The sequence below is a fragment of the Dreissena polymorpha genome, chromosome 14, assembly GCF_020536995.1.
Source record: "Dreissena polymorpha isolate Duluth1 chromosome 14, UMN_Dpol_1.0, whole genome shotgun sequence".
Lineage (NCBI taxonomy): Eukaryota > Metazoa > Mollusca > Bivalvia > Myida > Dreissenidae > Dreissena > Dreissena polymorpha.
The window spans coordinates 70023619-70036415 of record NC_068368.1 but is presented as its reverse complement, the minus strand read 5'-3'; the positions used below and the strand labels follow the sequence as shown (position 1 = coordinate 70036415).

General features: G+C 36.1%; 1 protein-coding gene across 1 annotated transcript in view; it reads left to right on the top strand.

The window, feature by feature from the left end:
• Window positions 1-12797, top strand: part of LOC127858933 (AF4/FMR2 family member 1-like) — a 191856-nt gene that overhangs the window by 148945 nt on the left and 30114 nt on the right. The window contains exons 12-13 of the mRNA XM_052396276.1: window positions 2889-3141; window positions 8642-8742. Of these exons, the coding sequence (XP_052252236.1) occupies window positions 2889-3141; window positions 8642-8742 (354 nt within the window). The remainder of the gene's footprint in view (window positions 1-2888; window positions 3142-8641; window positions 8743-12797) is intronic.

The window sequence follows — 12797 nt, the reverse complement described above, 5'->3', positions numbered from 1 at the left end:
GTTAGCAAAGTTTAATGTTTGGTAAGGGGGTTAACTCAAAATATAGGTCACCAGGTTTAATCTTACAAAAACAAAAACAAAATCACTCCATATGCCAGAGTTTTGGTTCAATAATGATAAAACTTGACCAGGATGTTTGTCTGGAAAATATCTAGGTCAAGTTTGACGTTTGGTTAAGATTGAATGAACCGACTCCTCTCAGGTGAGCGAACAAGGGCCATCTTGGCCCTCTTGTTGTATACTTAATTATGAAATTGATATCTGTTCTGATCAACTGATATTTCACTCATGTGCATTTATTTATTTGTATATGGATAATTTTGTTATCTTCAAATTCTGCTAATTATGAGGGCTTTTCATCAAGGAAGTGGGGGTGTCGAAAGGGTAAAGGAGCAGGGGCTGGCCAGTGACAGTGTCAAGGGGTCTGATACAGTCTCTTTGTTTCTCTAAACAATACTTCAATTTATTTACATTGGATAACAATATGTGAAGGATGCAACTGTGTCGGGTTGATTTAAAGTTAATTAAAAACCAGTTCAAAACTTAAGCTAGTGACTGTCAATATATTAACCCAAAAAGAAAGGCCAGTCACTGGTAATCTTAAAAATTAAGGTTAACCCAAAAGCAGATTTTTACCTACCATTGAAATATCTTTCATCCAACCCTCCAGACATTTATTTTACAAGATTTATTACAAGTTTTTGGGGGTACATTTATTTGAAGTTGCTAATGGAATTATTCAGTTCAATTGTGATAAAACTGCTCTTACATTTTTACATTTGTTTGTATCTGATTGGGTAGTAAATGTTTTACCAGTGTCATAATTATTTGATAAATGCTTCACTGACAGCCTAGTGAAATCTTAAAAACAAGATAACACATGTCAGCCAAGAACTTGAAAACAGGTTAAGGTTTAGTTGGTGCACCTGATAATACATCTATTAAGAGTCTTTAATTTCAGTTTGTGTTTGATACATGATAAACATTTATCCGGAGACCTTAAGGTGAACTCGGTATATTGCATTTATTTTTAATTAAATTAATAGTTTTTGTAATTTGTTATAAAAAGTGATAAACGACTATGACTGTGTATTTGCACCCAACAATTGTATGATAAGCTAACGAAAATATTATTTCTGGAAACTGCGTAATTGAAAGTATTTGTGTACATAGAGTGAGACTAAGATTGTTGTCTGGCAAGTACCATAGAATACAATTCATGTGTAGAAATAAATCATCGGGGTGAATTAGAACACTGTCATTGCTGAAGCTGATACAGGAATGTTCATTATTTTTGACAGTTTAATGATCAATTCTTCAACATTAAACTCTTTTTGAGAATACAAATTTTAAAGTTGAATAAAAAAAAAGTATATGAGTCATGATCCTTCAATACCTTATAGGCATTCTATTATTATTTTTTTTCGTTTTATTTTTTAATTTTAAATTTTAAAATGAACAAAAGCAGATTTTATCTGAGTCAACATAAAAAAATGTCATGAACATACATACAATTATGTCATTACATTACATTTGACAGCTCTATTTTAGAAATGCTGATCTATTAACCCATTTATGCCTAGCGTCTAGACAAAAGGCCTTGGCAAACAGCGTAGACCCAGATGAGACGCCGCATGATGCGGCGTCTCATCAGGGTCTGCGCTGTTTGCTTATAGGAATGTCTGTAAGAAATATTCTAAATATAAAAATGATTATACTAGACATCCCTAATTTTGGAAATAAATTAATCCAATTTAGAAGGATGAGAGAGTCCACTAGGCATAAATGGGTTAAGCAAGGGTTATACTATGGGGTTTTATTGTGAATGTGTACAATCTGTCTGATAATGTACCACTTCAATGCTGAATGATTTGCCAGTTGAATGTTAAGTACCAGCAGGAGACATGTATAAGTCTGGCTGCTGCTTACTCTGCATGTCTTGGCCATTAGCAATGTCTGCACCATTTTCTGCCCCATGTCTGCACCCTTCATTCACACACTGTCTACAGATGTATTTTTATGCCCCTGGTAGGGTGGCATAAAGCAGTTGAACTGTCCGTCAGTCTGTCTGTCAGTCCGTCAGTCTGTGCATCCGTCCGAAAACATTAACATTGGCCATAACTTTTGCAATATTGAAGATTACAACTTGATATTTGGCATGCATATGTATCTCATGAAGTTGCACATTTTGAGTGTTGAAAGGTCAAGGTCATCCTTCAAGGTCAAACCTCAAAAAATACAATCCAAGGGAAGTAATAAGCTTTAAAAGGGAGATAATTTCTAAACCTGCCAAATGATATATTGAAATTTTATTTCTAAGTGGGGCAATAGGGGGCATCTTGTTTTTTAAACTTACTGTCCTACTGATTTGTAACGAGGCTTGTTTGTTGGTCTTCAGGATTTAGATTATCCCTTGTCTGTGTGTTTGATGGATGCTTATTTTGATCAATTCAATTAATCCAGAACTGTTACCTTTGAGGTATCAAAAAAAGTGGGACAAAATGTCTCACAGCTCATGAAGCTTGGCGACGATGTTTAATTTCTGAGACACAAACAATTTAACTTTAAATAAATGTTTTAGAGCAAATGTAACTGTTTGTGCATAAAACAAAAAAGAAACAGCATACAACCCAAAAGCCATGCCAGCGCTATTGACTGGTATATAATGTATTTTGAATTTCTTTAGTAGTTTGTTTTCCAGCATTTCATCCCATAGTATATTTCATAAATTTAGATCAGCTAGTACACCCTTCGCTGGCAATTTGCCGAGAATGTTAGTTTTATATAGGCGGGCCTGCCACAAGTTATACTGGTAGTAAAAGCTGTAAGGCTTATTTGTGGGACTGCTAATTACTGTTATAACTCTGCGACCCATTTTTCCTCACCAGTGAGCCTGCCCCGTTAGAGAGTGTGGCCCGGGGTGCCAGCAAGACTCCTCCCACCCTCAAACGTGAACGCCTCGGCAGTGCCTCTAGTCAACGCAGTACGCAGAGCAATGTCAGTCACGCCTCCCAGCGATCAAAGCGCCCTAATGTCACGCCCACCAGCCCCACCCGTACACCCTCCGTCCCCCCAGCTAGCAACCCCAAGGATCTCAAACCAGCTGTGACTGGGGAGCGGGGATCTTCCAGTAGTCAAAATGTAAGTACAGGTTTGCGATAGTTATTAACTTTTTTGCCTCCTGGTACCTTACATGCACCTAAAATTTACAAATCATTACCCAAAATGGTTCTTCTGTCCCTTTAGCCTTCACTGGTGCTTGAGGTAGGCGCTCTTTGTTAGCTAATTTAATATCAAAGACAAATTTGTATATACAGTAGACTCTCTGTAAACCAGACGGTCTGGGGACCGGCGTGATCGTCCGGTTTTCATAGAGTTCCGATTTATCAAGAGTATGCATATTGCCGAAATATACATTGGATGCATTGTGTACAAAATCACATAAGAATAAAACAAACGATATACATTTACATGTACCATGTGATAACTGTACTCATATAATGATTATGTTTATAGCATTCTTCAAAAAAAGTGTTTTATTCGATTAAAAGCAAAAAACATTCCATGCCGACTTGTTTTGATTAATCCCAAAGTGAGCGTGGTGCTTTATACATGTACGTACGTGACATTTGTCATATAGGCGAGTGACGACACAAATACGATTGTTGTGGACACAAGGTTTATTATTCAATACATACATGTACAACATTTCATAGTCATATTTCTCACAGTTTTATCTGACATACAAACAAACAACCATTTAAGCGTTAAAAACATGGCTATAAGATCTTTTAAAATACCCAAGATCATAAGAAACGGCATGCATTAATTTTTTAATTCAATTGTTTATCATAAGCTTAATAAAAACGATCGAGTCAATCACTTTTCGGTGTTACCGCATGTCTATTATAGACATTGAAAGTTTGTTTTACATTACTTAATCGGACTACCATAGCGCGGTAACGACTTGACACCTTTATGGTATGTTTAATCCGATTATCGATAATTGCGCGAGCAAAATGTCTGACACCGCATGCGCTATGCTGACTAGGTATTGTAATTTTCACGCCTCGGGACTTTAGTCTGGTATACTCAATGTATTTTACGTTGAAAATGACCAAATTCAGGTAGATATCTGTTCGGTTTCCGGTTTTGAGAGAGTTCGGTTTATTCAACATTTTTTAACCAAAGAAATAGAAGGAGAAAATACGGGACTCGCCCGACCGTTCGGAATCGGGAGAGTTCCGGTATTCAGAGAGTCCGGTATTGGCAGAGTCTACTGTAGATTACATGCCTTTTATCATTTTAAAGGCCTAAATGTCAGATGCAAATTAAAAATGGTAGCTCCTGACCATAGACTTTGTCAAAACATAAGACCCATTATCTCATGAAGGCTCATTTGTCAGTTCATGCATAGGCCAATCAATTTACATAATTATCTTAGAGAAACAGCCTTAGACCAGCTCAAAACGTAATAATCTTTTTGTCAAGTGAATATGTTCCCTACAGAGCTGACAGTTTTATATAATATAATTGGAATTTAGAATGTAATCATGTATATCAAATGGAAAACTTGAAAACCACAAACTTTTGTTAAAATTCTAGGAAAACATAATAACACAATAGTCATTATGTTAATTGATGGGTTAGTTTGCACATTATCATAACTATTATAAACCCACACACTCCATGAAAACTATACACAGTTGAAATGTTATGTCATATATCCTGCTTGAGTAATATCAAATATGAGTGATGATTTATTGATTTAATATTTTTGCCTGTGGTTATTTATGTTTCATGTCCTGGAGCAATGCCTCCTGACTTAGATGTCCCAAACTTTCTATTGTGTTTAGATATCATGATGATGAATTATTGTCCCCTAGCGGTTTCACCGTAGGGGACTTATGGGTTGCGATCTGTGTGTCTGTCCGTCTGTCTGTCTGTGAGTCTGTCATACTTTTCTGGATCCTGCGATAACTTTCAAAGTTCTTAATATTTTTTCATGAAACTTGAAACATGGATAGATGGCAATATGGACATTATGCACGTCATTTCATTTTGTTCCTAGGTCAAAAATTCTGGTTGCTATGGCAACAAATAGACTAGAAATACTGCTGAAAATGGTGGTTTTCTGGATCATGCGATAACTTAAAAAGTTCTTAAATTTTTTTTAGCTGGACTATTATATTTGAAATATATATAGTGGAGCTATCCTACTCACCCCGGCATCTGCGTTAGCGTTATCGTGCAAATGTTAAAGTTTTCGTACTACCCCATTTATTTTCATTGTCCCTTGACGTATTGCTTTTATATTTTGCATACTTGTTTACCAACATCACCCCAACCTATAAACAAGAGCAGACCACTGTATCAAGCATTTTGACATAATTATGGCCCCTTTTACACTTAGATAATTAAACATTTTGCTTAAATGGCTATAACTTCTTTATTTATGATCACATTTTATTATTACTTTGACAAAACAACACTTACCTGAATACCACAATGGATTCCACCCAAGCAATACCCCACGCCCCTACCCAGAATCCCCCCCCCCCCCCCAACCCCCCCCCCCCAAATATTTTTTGTATTTTTTTTAAACGTTATCTAATAAATTACCACAGCCCACATTATACCCCCCTCTTACCCCCTACCCCCCCCCCACCCCCACCCCCCCAATTATTTTTTTTAAACATCATCTTATAAATTACCCCACCCCACATTATACCCCCCCCCCCCCCCCAATTTTTTATTTTTTTCCTTTTTTTTATTTTTGAAAGATCGTCAAATAAATTATTGAATATGAACAATTTCCCCATGATGGCTTACGTTATACTGTCAAGCACTCGAATAGTCGAGCGCGCTGTCCTCTTACAGCTCTTGTTCATGAAACTTGCAACGTGGATAGATGGCAATATGGACATTATGCACGTCATTTCATTTTGTTCCTACGTCAAAAATTGTGGTTGCTATGGCAACCAAAAAAAAAGTCTGAAAATGGTGGAATTTCTGACAAATTTTGGAGCCTGTAGGGGACCATATTGCTTGACAAAAGCCTTCTTTTGATTGTAGCTTACTGCCAGTCCTAAATTATAGAAGCAATTAATTCTTTCCTTCTATTATACTTTTATATTTTTAAGGAATTAGCTTGCACTGTTTTATGATTATGTAAGTAGTTTTGATGACAAAACTTAATTATTTATTCTTATTGAAATTGAAATGTGACTTCAAACAGAAAACATTTTGAAACTAACTAATTATGTGTCATTAATATGTTGACTGTAGTTATGAGCTCAACTATTCTTATAATACCATATTTTTCTTAAGTGAATCTCAGCTTGTAGAGAAAGATCATGTAGAACAGGGTTGTATAAAGTTTGAAGTATTCTTACATATTTGGGATAAACATTGCAGTTCATATTACTTGTCTAATTGATTGAAATAAGGATGTTTGTAACTGTTGACTATAATTTTTTGTTCTTTTAATCCAATGACTGCAGAAAAGGAAGTATTTTACAGCCACAAGAGTTGTTAGGTAGACCAATACCAAAGCGAAACACACTTTTGTTCAACAGTGAAATTCAAACAACATGCAAATAGGGAAATTTTACTAAGTACTCATCAAAGACTTTATGTTTGGGTTTTATCTAAAAGCTCTTGAGCCAAATTACAGACATGTAAGGAGAATAAACAACAAACACACAACTAAATAAACAAAATATGACATTTCAATTTAAAATCACAAATAAAATTGCAGACCCATATTCCTTGTTCCTGGTAGAATGTGCACTTGAGCCATTGATTTGCTGTGAAAACAAAATGGGCTTTGCTCTGCGAAAAGGTTGCTTAATGCATGTGCGTAAAGCAGTCCGCACAGGCTAATCAGGGACAAAACTTTCCGCCTAAACTGGATTTTTGCTAAGAAGAGACTTTCTTTAAACGAAAAATACCATAAAATCGGAAAGTGTCGTCCCTGATCAGCCTGTGTGGACTGCACAGGTCCATTTAGGTGATAAATAATTCTGTGTGATATAAATAAAGCAATAAAAGTATTCTGCGCTTCCTTTATTGTCAGCCCTATGTTTTGCTGTACACCACCCAAATCAAAGATTTGTTGATTCGGTCAATTTATCTAGACCAATGAGACCAATTTTTCTTGCACTGATAAATCATAATTTCCAATAAACTAAACGAATTAATCTGACATTTTGCCTGAGGACATTAATAAAATTCCTGTTTTTAATTAAAAAAACAAACATAATAAGGAATACTATGATAGTTTACGTAAATAGTACTTATGATGGGAATGTCAATCAGTTTGCTTTCATCAAATTTCTGGTCCCTCAACAAATTAACTGATGTTCAGTTTCTTAACTCTTTCAGTGCTGGAATCGAATTTTGAAGGCCTTTGCAATTAAACAGTTTGGATCCAGATGAGACACCACAGAACGTGGCGTCTCATCAAGATCCAAACTGTTTGCTATTCCGATAGTATTCTTTGAAAAAAAATCGAAGAAAATGCTAATTTTAGTTATTCAGCAGACAACATTTTAGCAGACAATAAATTTACCAGAATGCAAAGGGTTAAAGTTGAAATATGACATGGAACATATTAGCAAACATGCCAGGTATGCTTGAGAATGGTGCTGTCAGAGTGACAAAAAATCATTTGCAGGTCTGTTTTATTTCATAAGTATCATTTCACTCTACTTTTCCAATCTGCATATGAAGATAAATGTACTTATGAGTGCAAACAATCTTCCAACATGAACGCACATACATTTTTTAACAGAACAGACACATGAGGAATGCAAAAACATTATGCATGTGATTCACAGTTGTATGAACTTTTAAGTACTGATATTTAAAGGATCTATTGTTTATATGATATTTCAGCCACAAATAACAATTAGCTATGTATTGCTTCTGCTCAAAGTGACACAATTTTGTTTCTGTGCCAATGAATGAAGTGTTTAATTTCTGACACTCCAAAACGGTCTTCTATACATTTTAGAACGGTCTTGACTATACATTTTAGAGATGTCTTCTTGATTATTTGATATGTTTGAGCTTAATTTTGACTGTGATTATGATTTTACTACAACTCTAACTACTTGAGGTAAAAAAAAAAGTTCCTCCCACTTCTGTAGCAATATAAGCCTGCTTTGGAATTGTAGATAGATCAGAGAATGTTCAATACTTAATAACCAACCGGCCCAGGGCACCTGCAACCCCCTCCACACCTTACATCACCAATGCACCCCTACTACCCCTTAAAAACATTATTTAAAGAATGGTGAAAGGCAGCACCTCCATCCGAATATGAAGGCGATAATTCATTTCTCATGGACACGTTAAAGTATCTTTTTTTTTTGGCGGTTGTCTTCTTTTATAAAAAAATTACATGTGGCTTGGGCATTGTTGCTATGCAATATTAAGTTTATATTGAGTTGATTGCCTGTTGTGTGTCCTTAGGCTAGCGGTTTTCATTTCACAAAGCTGTTCATATAATTATATATCAGTATTGTTTGTTCTGAGACAGGGTTTATTACAAGTGTTTTTTCCATTCTGTTTATCATGTGCTATTGTCAGTTATATTATCCAATAGTTTGACTCTGTATGTTGTTTGTGCTTGCAGAGTTCAAGGTGTGAGCCTCCACAACAGAATGGTGTTGCTACCCCTGTGCGGGCATCCAGGACTGGCTACAGTCTCATAGAAAACAGGGATGAAAATGAAAGGTAATGCTATCAGTCATATAGCTTGGCTTGGGCATTAGAAATTTGAGTCACAATTTTCACTTGTCTCTTTTGTGACAATGTTTTCTAGATAGCAGTGGAAAAATCAAAATGTTCCATTCCTATTAGAACCCTTAAAACGTCAAAAGGGACTGTAAAATGCTATGTATTATAAAGGGTTCAGATATTGTTAAACATTTGGTCACTCTTTTTAAGAAACATTTGACTGAAGTCTGAGTCTCTATTCAAATGAGAATATATTATAATAAATAAAATCATCCAATAAATGTCTCAGTTAATTTTAAATCATTGTTACTATTGAGTTGTTTTAACTATTTGATTAAAAGTTCTTCATAAAACATTGTATACAAAGAAATGAAAACAAGAACATCACATGGTACTTCATAAAACATTTTTATAAAAAAAAGGAAAACCTCAAATTTCCTTGAACAAAGATTAAATGAAACTAGGGCTGTTTGTAAAACATGCATGCCCCCCATATGGGCTGTCAGTTGTAGTGGCAGTCATTGTGTGAATACGTTTTTTGTCACTGTGACCTTGACCTTTGAACTAGTGACCTGAAAATCAATAGGGGTCATCTGCCAGTCATGATCAATGTACATATGAAGTTTCATGATCCTAGGCGTAAGCTTTCCTGAGTTATCATCGGGAAACCATTTTACTGTGTCAAGTCACCTTGACCTTTGACCTAGTGACCTGAAAATCAATAGGGGTCATCTGCGAGTCATGATCAATGTACCTATGAAGTTTCATGATCCTAGGTGTAAGCGTTCTTGAGTTATCATCCGGAAACCATTTAACTGGTTTGAGTCACTGTGACCTTGACCTTTGACCTAGTGACCTGAAAATCAATAGGGGTCATCTGCGAGTCATGATCAATGTACCTATGAAGTTTCATGATCCTAGGCGTAAGCGTTCTTGAGTTATCATCCGGAAACCATTTTTCTGTGTCGAGTTACCGTGACCTTGACCTTTGACCTAGTGACCTGAAAATCAATAGGGGTCATCTGCACGTCATGATCAATGTACCTATGAAGTTTCATGATCCTAGGCGTAAGCGTTCTTGAGTTATCATCGGAAACCATTTTACTGGTTCTAGTCACCGTGACCTTGACCTTTGACCTAGTGACCTGAAAATAAATATGGGTCATCGGGGAGTCATGATCAATGTACCTATGAAGTTTCATGATCCTAGGCGTAAGGGTTCTTGAGTTATCATCCTGAAACCATTCGGTGGACGGACCGACGGACAGACCGACAGACCGACATGTGCAAAACAATATACCCACTATTCTTCAAAGGGGGGCATAAACAAAAACTAGAACTAAAAAAGACCCATTTTGCCTGACAATTTCATTGTGCTCTGAAGGTGCTCTGAAGGTGTTTAATGTGGCATGTCTTCTCATCAGTTGAGGCAAACTGGGGCAATGGGTTATACAGAAGTGTTGAATTGTCACCTTTGATTCAGTCCTCATTTGTCATGTTGCTTGCGGTTGTATAACTCTCAGTTGAAGGGAAAAAACATGTGCTTTAATTTACTTGTTCATTAGCTTGTACAGTTTTCAATTTCTCTAAAAACAAAGGACAATCATCATTCTTTGGAAGATGAATAGAGGTGTATGATGTAAAGACATGTAAGTCTACACACAGGCTTCAGTAATCAATAACCTAATCAAGAGGCTTAATTTATTCTGTTGGATGCTGCATTATTGCTGAGCTGATAATTGGGCCCTGCTATGGGAAAACTGTGCTTAATGCATATGTTTACAAAGTGGTTCCAGATAAGCCTGTGCAGTTGGCTCAGGCTATTCTGGGCAGACATTGTCTGCTGTTGTTTTAGTTTTGTGTCTATAGGAAGTCTCTTCTAAACATAAATGCAATCTAGGCAGAAAGTGTTGTCCCTGATAAGCCTGTGCAGACTGCTTAGCAGGCAAACTTCACACTTCATACATAATCATTTAGCCCATTGTTTCTACAGAATGGCTCCAGTTGTTTTGCTAATGAAATTACTTGACAACTTCATTGCGGACACTTCTCTCAGAACACATCATTCTTAGTTAATACATGATGACTTTGGATGTCAGTATTTGCAGAAGAAAAGTATGCTGTAGAATAACTGTTGAAAACAGCTTGACTATTATATTTTTGTACTGCAACCTTCTCTTTTGCCAATGATGCTAATGAAATTGAGTACATGAGTGTATAATATTATTATTTATTTTTGGCACACCATGTTTTGAAATGAGAATACTTGTGAAATTGTAAGAAAACCAGATATTAAGATATCAATGGTTGAGTGTTAAAAGGTTGTATCTACACAAAATATCTACTTGAGATAAAAATAGTTTAACGCTCATGCAATATCGGATTTAGCATATAATCCTCTTTAAAATGAAGTAGAGCAAAGTCGGGTAATTTCGACACCTTAAGAGTAAAATTTGATTTAGTCCTGATGTGTCGAAATTACCCTCCAAGTGCCCAAACTAAATGAAAAACACCGTTTTGACTTGTTGATATTTGCTCACGAACGTTATTATCGTTGCCGGCATAATTCAAAACTTCAAGCGATTTAACTAAATGCGGCGGAGTGTAATTTCAACAGTAAGCGGCTAATTTCGACAGTCAGCGGCTAATTTCGACACTTGTCTTTGTATTAATTTTCAACAACTGTTTTAATCAGTTATTTACATTGTATGTCTCAATTAATAGAATTTCACGATCTCTTTAATGTCTAGTGTTAATTAGGCTCGATTGTTCATTGTCGGCTCGGGTACTGCTAACATTTACCCCGGGTACATTGAAGTATACTTACATGTACCCCGGGTACGGTAAATATACTAAAACGTACCCGGTCGAAATTAGACTGTACCCGAGTTTTATTCCCGCCCTAAATCAGATGTCGTAAAACGCGCTACCGATTACCGTTATTACGAAACAAACTTCTGTTATTTGTTTTTATAAACTGCATCAACATGCTTTTTGAGTATGGGTTCCGATAATATAGAGGCAATTTAACAGAAAATTGACATAAATATGAACATAATTAATCTAAAAAAAAATAGCCGACGACGACCGATTTAGCGTAAAAATTCCCGGGTAGATTTTAGTATATTTACCGTACCCGGGGTACATGTAAGTATACTTAAGCGTACCCGGGGTATATGTAAGTAGTACCCGAGCCGAAAATGACCAATCGATTGTTAACAAGGTTGTGGTGGTTTAGTGGATGTGATGTCCGCCTAGCGATCAGGAGAGAGTGTTTTAATAAGTCGTAGGCTTTCCATGCAGTGGAGCTTTAATAAATAGGATTATACTAAACTAGTGGTAATTTGCAAATCAGAGAATTATAAATAAATTGCATTTAGAGTTCGTATTGTGCTCCCACTTGACTCAATATATAGTACAGACACCGTGTACTTAAACAAACGCCACTCGCCGCAATGTTCATCTCACTGTTAGCTTACCAATATGAACCCCGCGATAGGTGTTCAGATCAAATGTCGCGGGGGCCGTTTGCCATAGACTAACACCGCGAATCACCGCGGACCCATAATATCTACCGCGGTGATCATCGTGTTCGCTAAATATAATTGAACATAAACGTATTGAATTGATCCCTTTAATTTAAGAGTGATAATAAATAAATAAATTCTATTTTAATGTACATGCTGGTCGAAAGGATGTGATAAGTATTTAAAATATATTGGCGACAATAAAACGCCTCCGATACATATGTGTCAACTGTATCTATCGAATACATGCAACTTCTCCCTTCTTTAATTATCCATTTCTCGATAATCCCATATACGCCCGATTTCCGTTTTTAAAGCAAATTATCTGAGGGAAATATAGACGATAAGAGTGCTCAAGAATGCCATAAACATAAACGTTCGCAATTTTCGAAAGTATCAAATGAATTTCGGCATATGATTCTATTTAAAGGTTTGATGAAATACGTGTAAGCCCCCAAACAATACAGTTGTATAACAACATGCGAAAATCATCTTACACGGTTTGCACGCGCCGGGTACAGCTAT